This window comes from Gopherus flavomarginatus, chromosome 2, assembly GCF_025201925.1.
Source record: "Gopherus flavomarginatus isolate rGopFla2 chromosome 2, rGopFla2.mat.asm, whole genome shotgun sequence".
NCBI lineage: Eukaryota > Metazoa > Chordata > Testudines > Testudinidae > Gopherus > Gopherus flavomarginatus.
Window position 1 is genome coordinate 89635438 of NC_066618.1, and position 20239 is coordinate 89655676.

The 20239-nt window shown below is 41.1% G+C and overlaps 1 protein-coding gene across 1 annotated transcript in view; it reads left to right on the plus strand.

Moving 5' to 3' along the window:
• ITGA9 (integrin subunit alpha 9) overlaps positions 1-20239 on the plus strand; it is a 291817-nt gene that overhangs the window by 172695 nt on the left and 98883 nt on the right. Inside the window, exon 18 of the mRNA XM_050938116.1 lies at positions 4018-4168. Coding sequence (XP_050794073.1) covers positions 4018-4168 — 151 coding nt within the window. The remainder of the gene's footprint in view (positions 1-4017; positions 4169-20239) is intronic.

Here is a 20239-nt window from a genome sequence, read left to right on the forward strand (position 1 = left end):
ACATAATTATATATTTATTGTGTGTGCGTGGGTGCATATATAATATGCCTATAGCTATATAGTCTTTCACACAACTTTCACTCAGCTCTCCACTTATACATACTGTGTTGTGTTATTCTATTCTATTCTATTCTACTGTTTTAAAATTTGCTTAGTGATTGCTCCCTGATTTTTAGGTTTAGATCTATGCTTTCTTATTTTTATTTGATCTGCCTTGACTTGATCCACGTACCTGGAGAAAAAGATTAGCCACTTAAAAATTTTTCGTTTAATGAAAAATAAAACAAAGGCCGTTTGATTTTTGTTCCTTAGATTGTTTGTCTTAGGTTGTCGTAATGAAGAATGGCTTCTTTTGTTTTCTTGTTTCCATAGGGTGACAACACAGCTTTACTGACATATTTTGATTCGGCAGCTAGCCTGTTTAATGTTCAGCAGATGCTGGAGAAGGATGGCATCATATTGGTAGTACAGTTCATACATCACAGCAGGCATTCCATGCTCAATGACATCATTCCCCAGAGCAGTAAACAGGGTTTGGGAGCTCCCCTGCCAATAGACAGAGTCTTTTTCTTAATCCATTTCTTGCTGAAAGTGTACCTGATTCATTCCAGATGTACTCAAATGTAATGATTCAGGAAACTAGTCTCTTAAAAAGACTCTTAAACACAATCTTCTGTTGCATTTCTGATGAAGATCTGAATTCCTGTCAGCTTCGAACCACTGGGGGTTTTCACGATGTTCAGTAAGTCTGTGAATTTGATGTTGGTGCTGTAATCAGTGATCAATTAGTGTTCTCTTAAAAATCAGGTTTTCCTCTTCTATAGAGGAGTATATTGTAAAAGATTTGTGGCTAATTTAACATTGCCACAAATGCCTTCCTTCAGATATAACTCACTATAACTGATAATGGCACCATGGAAAGTAGTAACATTATACTGATGTGCAGTACTTATTTATTGTTACTGCCCGTGTCTTTAATTTTTTATTAAATAATCATTCTGAACAACTGTTCTACTATTCAGTATTAAATGACTGCATTCTTTGATTGTGACTGTGTTTAATCTGTAAATGCTACAAAATCAGAGGAAATTTTTTCTATTGTTTGCATGAGCAGAAATAAAAGTAAGTTGTTGATAGGATATACAGTCAGGCCTAACCATTCTCCCTTTCAGATAATGGCAACTTCTAGATATTAATGATTAGAGAGCATTGCAGCTAGCATGTCCTTCACTTGAATCCTTTATTAGTTTTCATCACTTGCTAAAGCAACACATACATCTAGATTTTACTAAAGGATCTTAGCCTGCAAGCTGTTAATCTAGTTTTTTTAAGTGTATGCAAATACTGTGATTTTGAACTTACTGGGAAATAATTCACATTAATGATTTTTTTTCTGTGTACTTGTAATTACTAGATGATTCTAGTAGTTTGCCATTTATGTCTTGGTAGGACAATTTGTTTGCTTTTCAATCATAAATGTTTAAGATTGCAGCATTTGGCCTCTTGAATTCAATGCCTACTTGGGCAGAAGTCCCATTGACTTCAGTGGGAGCTTTATATTGACGTAAAAATTGCAAGATTTGACTCTAATTGTTTTGACATTTTAGATTCAAATTTTTAGTGAGATCCCAGCCAGGGCTCCCTTCTGTGTGAATGCAATTTTCCAAAAATTGCACCTTCATTTGTTTGCATCCATAATTGTGAGAGCAAATCATACCATTTAGAAGGTTATGTACCTGCAGATCTGTTACTTAGCCATCTCAGTGGTGGGATTTGTGCCTGCAATTAACTGCAGCCATAACAATGCAGGCACAGTTTTTGCAGTTTGTACCGAAACAGTGAGAAGCTGTCATTTGAAATATGGACCTTAATTTTAGAATGTGGTGAGCAAATAAAGATTATAAATAAAGTGGGCTAAGAAGATAAATGCACTAAGAAATACCTCTTTATTTTGTGGAAAAGTCCTGCAGAATTTACAATGATGAATTCATAAGGATCAACTTTAAAGAAAGTGTCTAGAATATTTTACCCCAAATTTACTGCTCCATCACAAGTTCCCCAAATCACTTTGGGGAACTTGTGATATAACTATGGATACTAGATTCTAGAATCTTCTTTAGCTGCAGATGTGTGAAGCATAGAGAGTCTTTTCTCATGTTAGCTTGTGTTACCACTTCAGTACCATTTATCAGGAGATTCTGTTCCTATAAGATGGTTGTACGTGGAAATCAACTTGAGGTCAGCATGTGGGCTCTTTGTAGTACATTGAAAGGATTGGACTCTTAAACAGAGGTGGGTTAAAGTCAGAAGTGAAGACACAAAATTGCATTAGATAAGTCCACTCATGTAAATTTAGTAGTTTTCGAGGGTTTCATTCTGAGTTGGGATTGAGTAAAGCAGAACGTGCAAACATAAGACCCATGTAAGTCCCAGGCACAGTGATTCCCTGGTAGAAATCCTAGTAGACTCCATATGAGTTCCTTTCATTTAAACTATTTTCAGTGTTGAAAAGCTGCTTGGTCAGACCATAGACTTCCCAACGATACCGTGTGTGTGTGCGCATGCTGCTGCGGGTGTTGGTGATACCTGCCATGGTGTGGGTTCATGTTTAATTAATGGTAATTAAAGGATGTTTTTGACTTTGCTGCTTGCACCTCATCTGAAATTCCTTACTGTTGCTTTCCTCTGACATGCCACTAGAAGGCTCTTTTCTGAGCCACCACACAACTCCTTCCCAGTGACATCCTCCATCTTTTGCATGGTGACTGAAGGTATGGCTACACTACGGGGACTATAGCAGCATAGCTACAGCATTGTAGCTACGAAGGCATAATCCTGTAGTGTGACAGCCTGTGCCGATGGAAGGGGTTTTTCTGTCGCTGTAGGTACACCGTCTACCTAGCAACAAGAGCTAGGTTGACGGAAGCATTCTTCAGTCGACTTAACTGTCTTTATGCTGGGGTTAAATCAGCCTAGCTACATCACTAAAGAGTGTGGATGTTTCATACCCCTGAGCCATGTAGCTATGTTGACCTACATTTTAAGAGTAGACCAGGGCTAAGTGGAACTGGATTCCTTTTACACTAATGATCAAATCCAGATTGGTGGTGATTAGGCTGCTTTGTTACCTCTGTTTATTTTCTAACTTACATTCAACGTACAACCTTTTACTTCACTCAATTATCTCCATTTAACCCCTAGTGCTATGTTTTTGGGTCTATTAGCACTTTATCTTACGCTTATTTAGGAACTTTTCTGGTTCTAGACTAGCCAGAATGCCTAAATGTACTGCAAATACCTAGTGAGGGCGTGTGTGTGTATGTGAGAGAGATGTATTACAAGTGTGTTGGGAAAGACAGATTTAGGATAGATTGATATGTATGTATTTGCATTGTGTTAGCACCTAGGAGCCCCACATCCTGCTCATTCTTACAAACACAGACCAAAAAAATAATCCCCGCCCCAAAGAACTTCCAGTCTAATTATTATTTGGTGGATGGTTATAACGTCTTAACATTTCTTTTCAGCATATAGTTGATTTCTAGATGTTGACTAGCCCTCTTTAGTTTTGTCCTTTCCAGCAGAGAAGTTCAAAATAAGAGGATTTTCAGAAAGTTACTATTATGTTAAAATAACTTTCCATTTTTAGGAAACAAAACAGAAGAGCATTTATCTTTGAATATTACTATAACAATACTTAGCCCCTATATAGCACTTTATTGTCAAACCACTGTATAAGCCATAACTATCTAATCCTCACAATAGCTCTGTCATGATACAGTAGGTTAAAATCTCAGTTTTACAAAAAGGGGTTAAGTGACTTGCATAGGGCCAGCAAGATGACCAGTGTCAGCACCAGGGTTAGAATTCAGACATTACTATGCTGGTACCATTATGTACACATCTCATATGAGATACGCATTTTAATATTGATCTTGGTCTCAAACAATTGAAGGTGGAAGGAAGAAAGTGAGTGAGTTGCAAGGCACTAACTTGTGTTCTCACTTCTGATTACAGTGTTGATGACAAAACCCCCTATCTGGCATTGGGAGCAGTAAAGAACATTTCACTTAATATCTCCATCTCTAACATTGGGGATGATGCCTATGATACCAACGTGTTCTTCAACTTTTCCAGGGAGCTCTTCTTTATCAAAATGTGGCAAAAGGTAAGAAAGGACAATCTCCCTGAGGCTTTGTAATATTACTGCTAACATACCTAATGGATCTGGGGACAAATTAAGACCCATTGTTAAATAGCCACATCTCCAAGGAACTCCATGAGGTTGTACCCACTTATCTTAGGTCTTTTCTTAAGCTATTTGATTTGTGAGTTTAATCGGTGGTGTTGATGGATTTTGTATTTCTACACATCGTTTTGGACTGATGTGTTGCTGGTGCTGAGATGGCTATGGGAATGAAAAAGAAAGATGGTTATTTGGAAAGAGGTTGGTTGCTTTAGAGTTCACAGTAGAATGTATGGGATTGAAAACAAAGAGTCTGAGCTTTGAGTTCTCCATGTTTAGATTTACGCCTTTTTCTCATGGGCATAATCTGATATAGGAACTAAGTTCTTTAAAAATAATAATTTAAATAATCTTTTAAAATAGAGTTGTGCCAGAGATGGTTCCGAATGGCAGAAACACGTGTTAAAGAAATTGTGAAGAGCAGACACTGTAAAATATAAGGGGAATTTTTATCATTTACTTTTATCTCAAATGGCTTTCCCAATTGTTCCCTTTGCTGAAGCTCTGCTATTGCTTGTTGGTCACATCACGCTGAGCTAACACAGAGAAGTTAAAAGCTACAGCACAGGTGGGGCAAAAAGATATGGGTGAAATCCTGGCCCCATTGAAGTCATGGGGCCAGGATTTCTCCCATATATTTTAAAGATGGATAGTTTTTGGTTATAAGGAAAACTCTTCTACTCTAGGATGGGGAGGTGGGGAAACACTTCTAATGGACAGTAATTCTCTTAGCCTTCAGTTTTGAGCATTATTTCCTATTTTCAGGTACTTTTACAAACTGCAGAGCAATAGTTCTGTATTGCGCCATGTCAGACAATGTACATTACATGTATGCTGTAGTTCTTTGACTAAACACACAGAAATGACAGTTGCCAGTACACACTGTGATGTTAATGGGAGTTTTGCATGTAGATTTCTAGGAATTGTCCTGGCTGCCATTAGAGTGTTTCCATTGACTTCAGTGGGAACAGGACTAGGACTCAATATATGTGCTTTGAACAGTTATATGGTTTCGTTCTGTAGCTAGGGTTGAATGTCTTCTACAGATCAGCTAATTAGACCACTAGACGCACCTCATTTGTTCCTTTTGGCAAGTACTGTCTGCGAACAAGCTAAAGATGATAGTCTGTTGCTATCGATGCTTTAGCTTGCACCTATGTCTAACACAGTCCGGAGGTAGATGTGAGGAAGTAATTTCTGGAAGCAAATGAGAGATTGCTTTAAAGTTTATCCCATTCTTTAGTGAATCTTTCTAATATAAATTAGCAATTGTTAAGAAAATGTGCTCCAGATCAAGTGAGCGTATAGTTTTACATTTTCAAAATCCCTTTGCTATACTGCTTGCAGTGTAACCTCTGCTCTTTTTTGAGGCGCCTGTAGTTTGTGTTCTCTCTCTCTCTCTCTCAACAACTAACTACTTTGTGGAGTTTCATTTAAAAATGATAGAGTGACAGGAGTGCTGTTGCGCAGTTTTACTCTACAGCAGTCTCACTTAGCTCTCTCATTAGGATAAAATACTCTGCTTTTGGCCTCATAGTTTATCCAGATGGGAACTGGATTATAGCTGTGCAGAAATTGCATCAGTACCAGTGTTACTTACTCACTTACCTCTGTGGATATAATTTGTCTGAAATATTCTTAATCACAAATTCCATGGTCCACTCCCATCTTCTGACATCTATACTCAGTACACATTGTAATTCTTTTTAAAAAATACATATTTTGTTCCTGGTTGAAAATTGCCCAGGCAAAAATCCAGACCTAAAATACCAAATAAAAATGACGACTCACAAGAATCCCCCTAGTGGAGCCGTTTTTGAGTGAAAGAGTCTATTGCACAGAAACTTTTAGCAACAACTGCGGTTTAATGAATATCACCCAAGTGGAGAGGAACCAACTACATGATATTCTTTCTCAGCAGAGGGGAATTTTAGGATAAAAAAACATGGCTAGCAATGATGGGCTTTAATAATCTGCCTCTGATATTCTTCTTGATGTACTGTTAAGTGTCTCTCCAGTGTGTTTTCAATGTGTCTCCAGAGTAATGCCTCGTAGATTTAAATACAATGAACTTACATATGGTGGTCATAACTACAAGTGAGAGGACAATAGTTTGAGACTTTAAAAAAGCCATCTTCTTAGACAAAACATAATTGGTGTATAAGGGACATTGAGACAGAACGCCTAAGATTATGGCTTAAGGAAAATGTTGGCCTAACACTGTAATTATTAAAGTAACATTTACTTAAACAAATGTGTTATTGTTGCTGCCTTTTTTTCTTGTGGAAGAAAAAACCACGTGCATGGGCCATGACAGTGACATTACTTGGCAGAGCTACTGTTGCTTCTCATGGTGTGAAAAAGGGGACACTGACTGATATTGAAAAGACCTTATTTATTCCCCTGTCTGTTTTTTCCTTTTTGCTCTACAGCCAGTTGTCCTCCGTGCCATGGATGAAAGCCCAAAGTTTTCTTTCCATAGCTTCTGACAGTCAGCCCTTTTAATTAGGAGACACATTAGGCAGAGGCTACTATAAGGGGTAGGCTTTTCAAGCCTGTACACTCACTTATTATTTTACTGCATCTCGAACCTGTTGCTTCTCACCATTACTAAACAGACTCAACACTGATTGTCAGCATTGCTGATCACTTGACGCACACTTTTTCTTATAATATGGAATATGTTCAAACATAGACTGTAGTCACAGTATGCAAAACAAATAAAATAAAAATATAAAGTTGCATAGATATTATATAACTGCTAATAATAGATATTACACACACACACACACACACACACACACTCTTTAAAATTCATCTCTATATCACTTCCTGTTAAGGTTGTCTGATCCTTCTCGTGATAAAACCCTAGTTTCAGTTGCTTATAGCTTTGCTGAATTTTAACCATTTAGGCTGAAATTTTTCATTCTAGCTATCTGTCTCAAACTGAATATTGTAGGAAAATTTCAGCCAAAAGGATTCAGCCATCTAATCTGGGACCTGGGCTCACCACCTCTAGGCTGAGTTACATTGGCAGGACATTGCCCATGTGCACCTGTTCTGAGGATAATTAGGACATGAGTCTCCAGGGCTGTCAAACGATTGAAATGAAACTTTGCAATTCTGAAATTTTAAACTGGAAGGTTCAATTAAAGTGTTTTTGGTTGGTTGGTTTTTTATTTATTTTTGTCTGTTTAGAAGTTTGACATAAAATGCAGGTTTCAGAGGAACACCCCCCACACCCACCAGCCCAGCTGCCTCTAGTAAAATGCATCCCTAGGACGTGGGGTGCAGTGTGCTCCAGCGCCCCCTGGGGATCCCTTATCTCCACCCCTGTGGCAGACCAGGAGGCAGGGATAAGGGATCCCTGGAAGGGAGAGGAGGAGTTTGGGGGCTGGCTCCCACTCACTGCCATCACAGTGCCTGGGTGCCTCTGTGCACACAGCCCCAGGGAGGGCAGGGGAGTCCAGGAGCAAGGGACAGAGAATAGAGCAGGAAGAAGCAGCTGCCTTGTAGGGAAAGGAACGGCAGAGCTCCCTGCTCAGCACGGCCAAAGGACGGATGATCCCTAACATGCTGGCAGCTGGGAGCTGCCCTCACACCTGTCAGGTTTGCTCTCTGTTCTGTGCAAGCACTACACAGCAGCGAGGGGCCGGAGCATGAAGGAGAAGTGCATTTGGCTAGGCATTAACAGTGCTTCCAGTCACTGTGCTGGCTGCCTGCAGAACGGCTCCTGTGTCAGGAGCTCTGGGATACATCCACAGGACTTCCGGGACCCAAGTCAAGTTGGAGCCATGTGCACACAGGAAAACAGTAGGGCTGGTCAGCTCTGCAGCATCCTGAGATCCTAGGTCTGAGCCCTAGGTTAGCACAATTGGTATGTGGAGGCAAGGGGCGTTAGAGTTGAGCTTAGGCTCAAGCCCAGGCTTACAATGCTGTGCAGACATACACTATAAGGCAGACACCTGGCATGTAAGATTTCAGTCCAAACAATTAAAGTTTAGCTAAGTTATAAGCAACTGAAAACTGGGTCTTATAATGAGAAAAGGCAGGCTACCTTAATAATAGTTGGAGCTTCCAATCCCACCTATACTGAAATTTCAGAGACAAGCAATCATTTAGCAATAGCCCATTCGAAAACAGGAAATTATCACTCAAGATAATACCTAATGTATTTATAGCATCTTTTATCTCGGATCTCATGGTTACACATAAGGATATTATTATTTATACAGTCCCACAAGGATGCATAGCATGGCCCTTCATAAATAACTCTGCTGCCTCCAAGTGTTCACTCTCTAAGGACTAGATTGAAGTCTTTGCTCCTAAATCCTGAGTAAGGTGTGAAGGACATCTGTAATCACTCAGAGAAACCTGTGCAATGGAATAGTGACTCATGCTTATTATTCATTTTTATTACGGTGGCACCTGGAGGCCCCACCGGAGATCCAGGCCTGCCTTGTGCTGGGCAGTGCCCATGCACAATAAAAGACAGCTCCCATCTGGAAGAATTACAATCTAAATGGACATCGCATAGGGTGGGTGAAAGGAAGCATGATTATCCCCATTTTGTAGATGGAGAAGTGAGGCACAGAGATTAAGTGACTTGCTCAAGGTCACACAATATCTATGGCAGTACCGTGGGAATTTAACTCAGATCTCCTGAGTCCTACTCCAGTGCCTTGACCACAAGACTAGATACTCCCTCCCCCCCTCCATTTCATCCATCTTTCTCCTCTTCTCTTTCCTACAGCCCCCCCTTCTCCTACAGAGAAGTAATTTGATGCAACCCTTTATTAGCTACAGCTGACTTTCCTACCTTACATCAGCTATATTATGCACTGCCATAACATCTTTCCTCCAAGTGTGTGGAAGCACATTAACTCATTACAACCTCACACCACCTCTCTGTGAAAGTTATTTTGCAGATGGGAGAACTGAGGCCCAGAGGGGTTAAAGAGCTTGTTCAAAGCTACCCTAATGTGTAAGCAGTAGAATAAGGACTAGAACTCAGGAAGCCTGGCTCTCTGATACATGAGAGCAGACAGCTTTACAGCTGTGTATGGGTGTGAGAGAGCAGGTTTTCACACTGAGCCCAAACATTTCTGCTGCGAACACTGAAATTCTCTCTCGATCAACATTAGTGGCAGTAAATTTTATTGCTCACAGATGTGTGGAATGAGAACACGAAAAGGAGGCAGAGATTGGTAAATCAAATTATGTCAGTATTGGTGGAAATGTTCTCGTGTTAATTTCCTAGGTTTACTCTGGTCTGTTTCATGGCTGCTAGTCACACTATGTAGGCAGCACTTAAACTGACAGGAATCAGGTCAATTCCACCCTGCTGCTGTTTGGGAAAAACTGAGCAGCAAAAGCAAGGAATGAGAGTTATTCTTGAGGGAGGAGGGCATAAGAAGGGGAGATTTGGATAAAGGAAAGTGGGGGAGTAATCTGGAGTGAGGGAAAGAGAGAAATCCTTTCCTTAGCATTAACCAGAGAACAGTTCTGGGGGCTTCAGATTTATCATACACTTATTAGCCAGAGGCTGAAGTGAAAGTAGAGTATCTGTTGCTTAAAGACACAACTGTTGGTTATCAAATGCAAATCTCCAGTTTATCAAACTTTAAACCACCAGTAGGGTGACCAGATGTCCCAATATTATAGGGACAGTCCCAATATTTGGGGTTTTCTTATATAGGTGCCTATTACTCCCCACTCACTGTCCTGATTTTTCACACTTGCTGTCTGGTCACCCTAACCACCAGGCACAAGCACTGACTTTCACTTTTTCTGGGTGAATGCTCCACCCCCATTCCGCCACCTATCCTATCGCACACCGCCCTTGTTCCGCCTCTTCTTTCCCCCACTCCACCCCTCCCCCCAGCGCCTCCCGCCTGCCAAACAGCTGATCAGCAGGTGGCTGGAGAGTCCTGAGCACCCATTATTTTTTTTCCATGGGTGTGCCACCAGGTTTAATTCTACAAATTCTTTTCTTTTAAACCACCACTTCTCATTTACATCTTATTTTTAGTTAACTTCACCCAAAATATATACAAATAGTAGATCGCTGCCATTAGAAAAGCTCTCTGTAGTCCTGATTCTATGTATCCTCTTAAAAATGATTTAATAAATGCCCAGTGTAAAGATTTGTTACTTTTTATATCTGAGTTTAATCTGAAATTTAAACTCCGCTTAACTGGGATTTAAGTAGAGTATAGGCTATCTCTGGCCCCGTACACAGAGATGAATTTCACCTATATATATTTTTTCCATTACTTTTAGAAAAATGTTTTCCTCCCATTGGCCAGTGCTGACATGTAACATTGAATCCAGTGCATATCTACGGAAGAGAGTAGTTCTCAGTGTATTATAAGCTCGTTGCACTGGATCACAGTTGTCTTTACATAGTCAGTCCTCCAGGGGACAGATTATTCTGCCATGTCTTTGTGGGGAGCAATTTACTTCCATTTCTAATTCTTCTTTTTGCATTGATTAAACAATGTTTTTCTAGGTCTCTTCTCCCAATACCCCATTCATTAAGTGTTTTGTAAACAGCCTAAGTTCAGTATGGGAGGCTTAGATAGCTTTAAGGTTATACATTTCATGGGTCTTCAAATGTAATAATAGGCCTGTAAAGACACAGAAATGGTTATAGTGAAAGGAAGAGGATGAACTAAGATCATTACAGCTTTTTCTTTTGTGAGCAAATATACATTTATTTTGCAAAATGCTTAAGTAGTATCTCCCTCTCCCCTCAATTTAAATTCCTGGTTCTACTCTTAGCTGGCACTGCTTTTAACACTGAGTTTTAGCAATAATATAATAGCATTCAGAGTGACAAACCTTTTGGAACAAAACATGTCCCCTGTCTCTTTTAGGAGTGCAGTTTAAATACCAAATTAAACCCAGCTTAATGACCTTTCTAGAGGCCATTAAGGAACAGTCAGCTTTCAATGACTTATTCTTTATAGCACCAGGCAGTTGGTTCTTCGCTTGTTTTACTTGTAACTTGAATCTAGAAGTTTATCAGCCTTTGCTCCAAAAGGTCAGTTCCGCTCTCTTAGGAGTTTCTTTTCCTCACTTTTAAGACAGGCAGCTCAAGATGGTGCCAGGAGATAAATGGCATCCTGAACCGAAATTCCAATAGAACTGTAACCCTATATTTGTTTAAGTGGTGCTTGCCCTGTGGCACATTGTATATCACTGCTCTATGGCAGGAACTGATGGTAATTGTTTGCTTTCATCTACTTGCTCAAATATCTCCTGTGGTGTTAATAGGATCTATAAATAAAACTGATTCCCCCTCCTTTAATTTTTTTTTTATTAACATAGGGCATGCTCCCACAGTCCTTTTGCAAGCAAATCTCCGAAGTCAGTGGGTGTTTTGCCTGCATAAGGGCTGAAGAACCAGGGTACACCATGCAAAGATGTTCTGAATATTGCAAAGAGCTTTCAGAAATATAGATTCATGGAGTTTAAGGTGAGAAGGAAGAATCAAATCATCTAGTCTGTCTTCTTTTATATCACTAGCCCTTAACATTCACCCAGTTACCTATATTGAGTGCAAAAGTGAACTTTGAGGTGCAAGTGGAAAAAGCCAGGGGCTAGTGTTATTCAGAATGCTGTAAATGATTTGCTTTCCTTTTGTTTTATTCCGGTGCACCAGGGCATTGATGATGCTGTCTTGAACTTCCTGACTAGAGAAACTTCACTCTGCTTGGCCCCAGAATGTTTCTTTCTTTCTCCCTCCTCTGTTCTGTGTTACTCAGACTCTTCTCCCTTCCTTTGAGAGTAAAAAGAAATGCCCTCAAAGGTGCCTTCGTTTTTCTTGGAAATTAAGTAATGCACAACTCTTTTCTTTCCTTTCCCATCCCTCTGCAGTAACCTTTCACTTTCTAAAAGGATTCAAACAGGATCCAGGTAAATTCATGTTATCAGAGCTTAGTATGCTTGTCTTGGACATAAAGGAGGTTTCTGACAGGCTGACAATGTTGCTTAAGGCTGGTAATGTTCTTTCAGTACAGAAAAGAGCAAGAGCGCGAGAAAACACTTCTTGTGACATTTCATAATGCATGGAGGAGTGAAGCATACAGATGAAAGTTTCAAAACATAAGTCCATTCAAATAGGGTGTTAGGTTTGTTTTGTTCCAGTGCTTGATTCTGAATTGATATTTGTGAGTAAGCAGCATTCTCTCAGTAACGTCAACAGACCCATAACAACCAAGCTGTGTGAAGTTTTAAACCAGGCTGATTACTGGTCCACAGAAGTTTTGCAGAGCAAACTTACTGTGGGAGGAGTGCAGGAAACCTGTGTATGAATTTGACTACAACCATCTGCAGAATAGTAATTGGATAATTTCCACTTAGCAATGGGAAAAGAGAGTCTGTGCTACAAAGCTCTTCCATAAAACAGGGCAGCACCTCTTAAATATAAAGCCTTACAAGAGAACTGCTAAGCTTCTATTTTAAAAAAATCAAACCTGTTTTAAGATACCAATTCAATAAGTAATGGATTATATATTTAGACTTCAACATTGCTATTAGTTTATGCAGTTTTAATAACGTACTGTACTCTCTCCCTGCACTGTTTCAGGGATTGACTATGTCCTCAATTGTTGCTGTGCAAAACCTGTTAACGTGTCTTGAGTTCAGGATTCTGTAGATGAAGGAGCTGAAGTAATGAATGTGGCTCTAAAAGGCATTTCCTGGAGATTAATAATTGACTTGGAGGGATTTGGCTCTGGATTGACTTAAAGTTAATTAATCCCCAGGAAATGCTCTGTGCCAAAGTCCTTATTGCTATTATAAGCTAAATATTATTTTTTACGCTTTAAAAATTACCTTTGGGGGCTTTTTTTCTGGCTGTTTTCTATCACATTTTCTGAATCCAGTTAATCTTTTAAAAGGTTTTTCAGTTACAGGGTTTTTTATTAGATTATTTTGCAGTACATGTAAGAACTGGTACCAACTATATTTGCTTGTGGTATTTAATATCTTCCTTATAAAATTAAGGAGTGGTGAATTGTGGTGGTTAAATAAAATTTGAATACCATATTGTTAGTGTTCATGAATCACTCTTGTGTGTACATTTGGTCAGCTTACAATATGAAAACACAGTGGAAAATTAACATTTTTTTGTTATTCCTTTATGAAATTAATACTGATTCTTGCATTTTATTTGTCATTTTGAATTTTTTTCTGCTTTTAATTTTTAAAAACAACTTTTGTGGTGGCTCCTTGTTTCTCTGGTCCAGGAGCCTTAGTCTTTCAGGTAGGAGGGGCCCAGGAACCAAGGCCTCCCATTCCACCACGTCCCAGTCCAAGGTCCTGTGTGAGTTGACCTCTGAATAGGGGGCACTCCGAGCAGGAAGTCTAAAGGCATGTCTATACTTACAAGCTTACAGCGGCACTGATACAGCTGTGCTGCTGTAAAAACGCTCGTGTAGCCACATTATGTTGTCAGGGGAGAGCTCTCCTGTTGTCATAATAAAACCAATTCAAGGAATGGTGGTAGCTATGTTGCGAGAGAGCATCTCCCAATGACATAGCACTGTGCACATGAACACTTATGCTGGCAAAACGCATATTGCCCAGGGGGATGTCTTTTTCACACCTTGAGTGACAAAAGTTTTGCCGACACAAGTGCTAGTGTAGACTCCAACATAACATTGTTGGAGACAGGACTCTCTCTCTCATTTTTTCCCCCTTTCTTTACTGATTTCACCTCACTTTTGGTATGCAGAAGCATGTAGAGCCTAGCTGAGGATATGGAAGCTGCATGCCATTGACTTAGACACCATGTAAGAAAAAGTATGAAAAAGATGGAGTTTAATAGACAGTGTAGACCATTCAAGAGCTACAGCTTCACCTTTCTGTGAGCAAAGGATGCATCATGGTTTTCAAATGTCTTCTTATAGGATCTTACTAATTAAAGATCTGTGTATAACATTTGTATTTTTGGAGAATGTGTTTTGGATTGGATTCTGACATTTCTTTAAATTTTCATGTAAATTTTTCCAGAGGGGTCTGTGCTCTTACTTAAAAATTTTACAGCAACTTATGATTTCTTAGGTCTTGAGGTTTTAAGGTTCTATATACTGTACATTCTGTAATTAGTTGCAGATTTCCTTGGTTAAAATGATTAGGCTTAGATTAAGAGGACACGGAGCTGGAACTCATTTATCTTAAATGTATTTTTTTTTTTAAATGTCACTTTTCCAGAGGTTAGTCTTTCTTGATTTTGCCCCTTCACTGTTCCAGTGTCTTTAGAGCAGTGGTTCTCAACAGGGGTATGCAGAGGTCTGCCATGGGGCATGTCAACTCATCTAGATCTGTGGTTCTCGACCCCCAGGGAGGTCACAGGATGGATTTAGGGGGTTCACAAGTGCAGGGCCAGCATTAGGCAATAGCAAGCAGCGCATTTGCCTGGGGCCCCACACCATAGCAGACCCCGCAAAGCTAAATTACATACTTCAGCCCCGGGTGACAGGGTTCAGGCTTGAGACTCCTGAAAGGGGTACAGTAGTTACTCCTGGGGAAGTTCTGCACAACTGTGGCTCAGCAGAAAAATGTTCCTCTACCCGCCGCAGAATCCCTTTGCTTCCTTGAAGAAAATGGTTTCTGTGGGAAAGCAAAGTGAAACTATCCCAGTACTCGCTCACTCACCCCTCCTGGCAACTCAGATGTGTCTGTTCAGGCAGTCAGGTAGAGAGGTAAATCACTGGGGGAAGGGTGGTCTGGGGATGGACATTAGTCCCAACTCAGCTGGGGTGGGGTACGGATGAGGAGGGAGACAGAGTTCCCCCTCCCCTGCACGGAGCAGCTGGGGCTGGGTCAGATCAAGCCCCAGAAACTTCCCCTTGCTGTAGGAAGCTTTGCACCATGGGGGGAGGGAGGGGTGTCTGGGTCCAGGGGCTGTGTGAGGCTGAGTGGGCGGGGGGTATGGTTAAGGGGGGTGGATGCACAGGGGCTGGGCAGCAGGGGGAGCAGATCCCTATACAGTGTCCCCCTCCCCACACCCACACATCTGGAATCACCCCCACCAAGCCCCCTCCATATCAGGAGCCCCCCATACCTGGACCCACATCCCACTGAGCCCCAACCAGCTGCACCCTGACCCCCCACCTCACCAAGTCCACTCCCCTCTACAGAGCCTTAACCATCTTCACCTCACCCCCACCCCACATTGCAGAGTCCCATTCCCCCTGGACCCAGAACCCTGCAACCAGCCACTGTGCATGCAGATTCCCCCCTGCACCCAGACCGCCTACCAAGCTGCCCACACCAAAGTGTGTCTCACAGACCCCTGGTACTCTTGAGAGAATTCTGCACTGAAAAATTTAAAAAAATTAAAGTTCTTTAAAGTTCTGTATATTTTAATTATCAAAATAACACAGAAACACAACAATATAATCACACCATTTTCAATTATTTTGGTAATTGATTTCAAAATACTTTTCAGCAAATAATTGAAAATGGTATGAATATATTGTGTTATTTTGACAAATAAAATATGCAGAATTTTAAAATATTGTGTATGGAACATTTAATTTTTTGGTGCAGAATTCCCTCAGGGGTAATAGTCTGGAAAGGTAGAGAACCATTGCTTTAGATCATTTGTGAGTGGGGTGTGTGCTGTCTTGCAGAGCAGCTTGATTTGTAAGAAAAAGGTTGAAGGCTAGCAGAAACTTTAGAGATATGTGGAGGAGGTGATCTGCAGATCTGGACTGGGCTAAGGGTATGTTAATTGCTGTATTCTCAATAAATGTGGCGTATTGCCTTTTCCCCTATAAAAAGATCTTGCGTGCTTTGTCCAAGCATAACAAGGCTTTGCATTCAGTAGCAATAAAATCTCATGAGCTGCTCTTCAGAGAATGGCAAAAATCTTACAAGTCCAACTGATTGTGTGAAATTTCCAGCTGCATCCAGTTATTCCTCTAGAGATTGGTGATGGGCTTCAGTGCTAGAGAGAAGGACACTGGACCCTAGTACCCTGAAACAGGTCTCTGGTGTGTCTGGAAGGTGGTGAGCAGTTAGTGCAATTGGCTGGCCTGCTTTTCTCCCCAACTATTGTGATCCTGCTACCTGGAGACTGCTTCTTGGCCAGGTACCTGCATTTTCTACCCACTTGACCCCAGGAGACCTCTAAGGGCTGCTAATGTGAGCTCTGAAAAAAGTCTTTGGATTCCTTGCAGGAAATGCAGAGCACAGTTCAAGTTCTAGCCAAGAGTATGTTTTCTCGTATGGGCAGTTCATAGAATCACAGACTTTAAGGTCAGAAGGGACCATTATGATCATCTAGTCTGACCTCCTGCACAACGCAGGCCACAGAATCTCACCCACCCACCCACTCCTGTATCAAACCTGTGTCTGAGCTATTGAAGTCCTCAAATCATGGTTTAAAGACTTCAGGGTGCAGAGAACCTTCCAGCAAGTGACCTGTGCCCCACGCTGCAGAAAAAGGCGACCCCCCCCACCCCACAGGGCTTCTGCCAATCTGCCCTGGAGGAAAATTCCTTCCTGACCCCAAATATGGTGATCAGCTAAACCCTGAGCATGTGAGCAAGACTCAACAGCCAGACACCCTGGAAAGAACTCTCTGTAATAACTCATATCCCACCCCAACTAACATCCCATCACAAGCCATTGGGCATATTTACTGCTAGTAGTCAAAGACAAATTATTTGCCAAAATTAGGCTATCCCATTATACCATCCCCTCCATAAACTTATCAAGCTTAGTCTTGAAGCCAGATATGTCTTTTGCCTCCACTACTCCCCTTGGAAGGCTGTTCCAGAACTTCACTCCTCTGATGGTTAGAAACCTTCATTTAATTTCAAGTCTAAACTTCCTGATGGGCAGTTTATATCCATTTGTTCTTGTGTCCACATTGGTACTGATCTTAAATAATTCCTCTCCCTCCTTGATATTTATTCCTCTGATATATTTGGAGAGAACAATCATTTCTCCCCTCAGCCTTCTTTTGGTTAGGCTAAACAAGTCAAGCTCTTTGAGTCTCCTTTCATATGACAGGTTTTCCACTTCTCGGACCATCCCCGTAGCCCTTCTCTGTACTTGTTCCAGTTTGAATTCATCCTTCTTAAACATGGGAAACCAGAACTGCACACAGTATTCCAGATGAGGTCTCACCAGTGCCTTGTATAATGGTACTAACACCTCCTTATCTTTACTGGAAATACCTCGCCTGATGCATCCCAAGACCACATTAGCTTTTTTCACAGCCATATCACATTGGCAGCTCATGGTCATCCTGTGATCAACCAATACTCCAAGGTCCTTCTCCTCCTCTGTTACTCCCAGATTATAACAATACTTCTTGTTATTAATCCCTAAATGCATGACCTTGCACTTTTCACTATTAACTTTCATCCTATTACTATTACTCCAGTTTACAACATCATCCAGATTTTCCTGTGTGACATCCTGGTCTTTCTCTGTGTTAGCAATACCTCCCAGCTTTGTGTCATCCGCAAACTTTATTAGCACATTCCCACTTTTTGTGCCAAGGTCAGTAATAAAAACATTAAATAAGCTTGGTCCCAAAACCGATCCCTGAGGAACTCCTCTAGTAACCTCCCTCCAGCCTGACAGTTCACCTTTCAGTACGACCCATTGTAGTCTTCCCTTTAACCAGTTCCTTGTCCACCTTTCAGTTTTCATATTGATCCCCATCTTTTCCAATTTAGCTAATAATTCCCTATGTGGAAGCATATCAAATGCCTTACTGAAATCGAGGTAAATTAGATCCACTGCATTTTCTTTGTCTAAAAAATCTGTTAACTTCTTAAAGAAGGAGATCAGGTTGGTTTGGCACCATTTACCTTTTATAAAACCATGTTGTATTTTGTCCCAAGTACCATTGACCTCAATGTCCTTGACTACTTTCTCCTTCAAAATTTTTTCCAAGACCTTGCATACTACAGATGTCAAACTAACAGGCCTATAGTTACCCAGATCACTTTTTTGCCCTTTCTTAAAGATAGGAACTGTGTTAGCAATTCTCCAGTCATTCAGTACAATCCCTGAGTTTACAGATTCATTAAAAATTCTTGCTAATGGGCTTGCAATTTCATGTGCCAGTTCCTTTAATATTCTCAGATGAATATTATCTGGGCCCCCTGATTTCGTCCCATTAAGCTGTTCGAGTTTGGTTTCTTCCTTGGATGTGGTAATATCTACCTCCATATCCTCATTCCCATTTGTCATCCTACCATTATACCTATGCTTCTCTTTTGCCTCATTAAAGACTGAGGCAAAGTATTTGTTTAGATATTGGGCCATGCCTAGATTATCCTTAACCTCCATTCCATCCTCAGTGTTTAGCGGTCCCACTTCTTGTTTCTTTGTTTTCTTCTTATTTATATGGCTACAGAACCTTTTACATTGGTTTTAATTCTCTTTGCAAGGGAAAACTCTACATGTCTTTGGCCTTTCTAACTTTATCCCTACATGTTCAGACCTCAATAAGGTAGCTTTCCTTGCTGATCACTCCTATCTTCCATTCCTTGTAGGCTTTCTGCTTTTTCTTAATCACCTCTCTGAGATGCTTGCTCATCCAGCGTGGTCTACAATTCCTGCCTATGAATTTTTTCCCCTTTCTTGGGATGCAGGCTTCTGATAGTTTCTGAAACTTTGACTTGAAGTAATTCCAGGCTTCCTTCACCGTTAGATCCCCACGTTCTTCAGTCCAATCCACTTCCCTAAGTAATTTCCTTAATTCTTTAAAGTTAGCCCCTTTAAAATTAAAAACCCTAGTCACATCTATTTTTATTTATCCTTCCACTTAGTTTAAACTGAATTTGCTCATGATCACTTGAACCAAGGTTGTCCCCTACAATCGTTTCTTCTTTGAGGTTCTCACTACTCACCAAAACCAAATCTAAAATGGCATCCCCTCTTGTTGATTCAGCAACTACTTGGTGAAGGAATCCATAAGCTATCGCATCTAGGAAAATCTGAGCCCTATTATTATTACTAAGACTTGTCCTTCAGTCTATATCTGGGAAGTTGAAGTCTCCCATGATCACACAATTCCCATTAGTATTTACTTCATTAAAAACATTAAAGAGGTGTCTATCCGTATCCAAATCAGATCCCGGTGGTGTGTAGCACACCCCAAGCACTATCTCAGGGGAGGCTTTAGTAGCTTTCTTTCCCAATGTGATTTTTGCCCAGACAGACTCTGTCTTATCCATTCCATCCCTTCTTATTTCTTTACAGTCTACTTCATCATTGATATACAATGTTACTCCACCACCTTTGCCTTTATTTCTGTCTTTTCTAAACAGCACATACCCTTCAATACCTGTACTCCAGTCATGACTACTTTTCCACCATGTTTCTGTTATCTGGTTTCACTTCCTGTACCAGTGACTCTAGTTCCTCCATTTTGTTATCTAGGCTCCTCGCATTGGTGTACATCTTAATTCTTGCTGTTTGGCTTCACTCACGTTTTTTACCCAATCAGGCCCAGATGTTCTACCGCCAGTATCACCTATTAGAATTGTATCTACAGTATTTTTCCTCCGTATGTCCATTTGTAACCGGGCAGACTCACCCCCGCGGCGCCTCCTACTGGTCATCCTCGGGAATTAGCTCAAACTCCAGTTCGGAGCACCCTCTGCAGGCCGGTGATCCGCCTTGTTCTCAGCTACTGGCCCCGTGTCCCTCCCTGGACCCCGGTGCCCCTTTTACGTGGGGTTCTGCCCCCCTGGCAGTTACCCCTTTCTCTTCTCCTGGGAACCCCCCACCCTCTATCCCCACTTTGCTTCCATGCCCTGGGGCAGACTGCAGTATCAGCCACTCATCATCAGCAAAGGGGCTTGGACCTGCTGCCTTGCCCTACCCCTGGGTTGCACCCTGCAACCCCAGTACCTCCTGGCCTAATCCTAGGCCGCAGCCTTGGGCTTTCCAGGCAGGAGTTCCCCAGCTCCACTGCCTTTCTGCAGCCCTGCTCCACGCTAGGTACCTTGT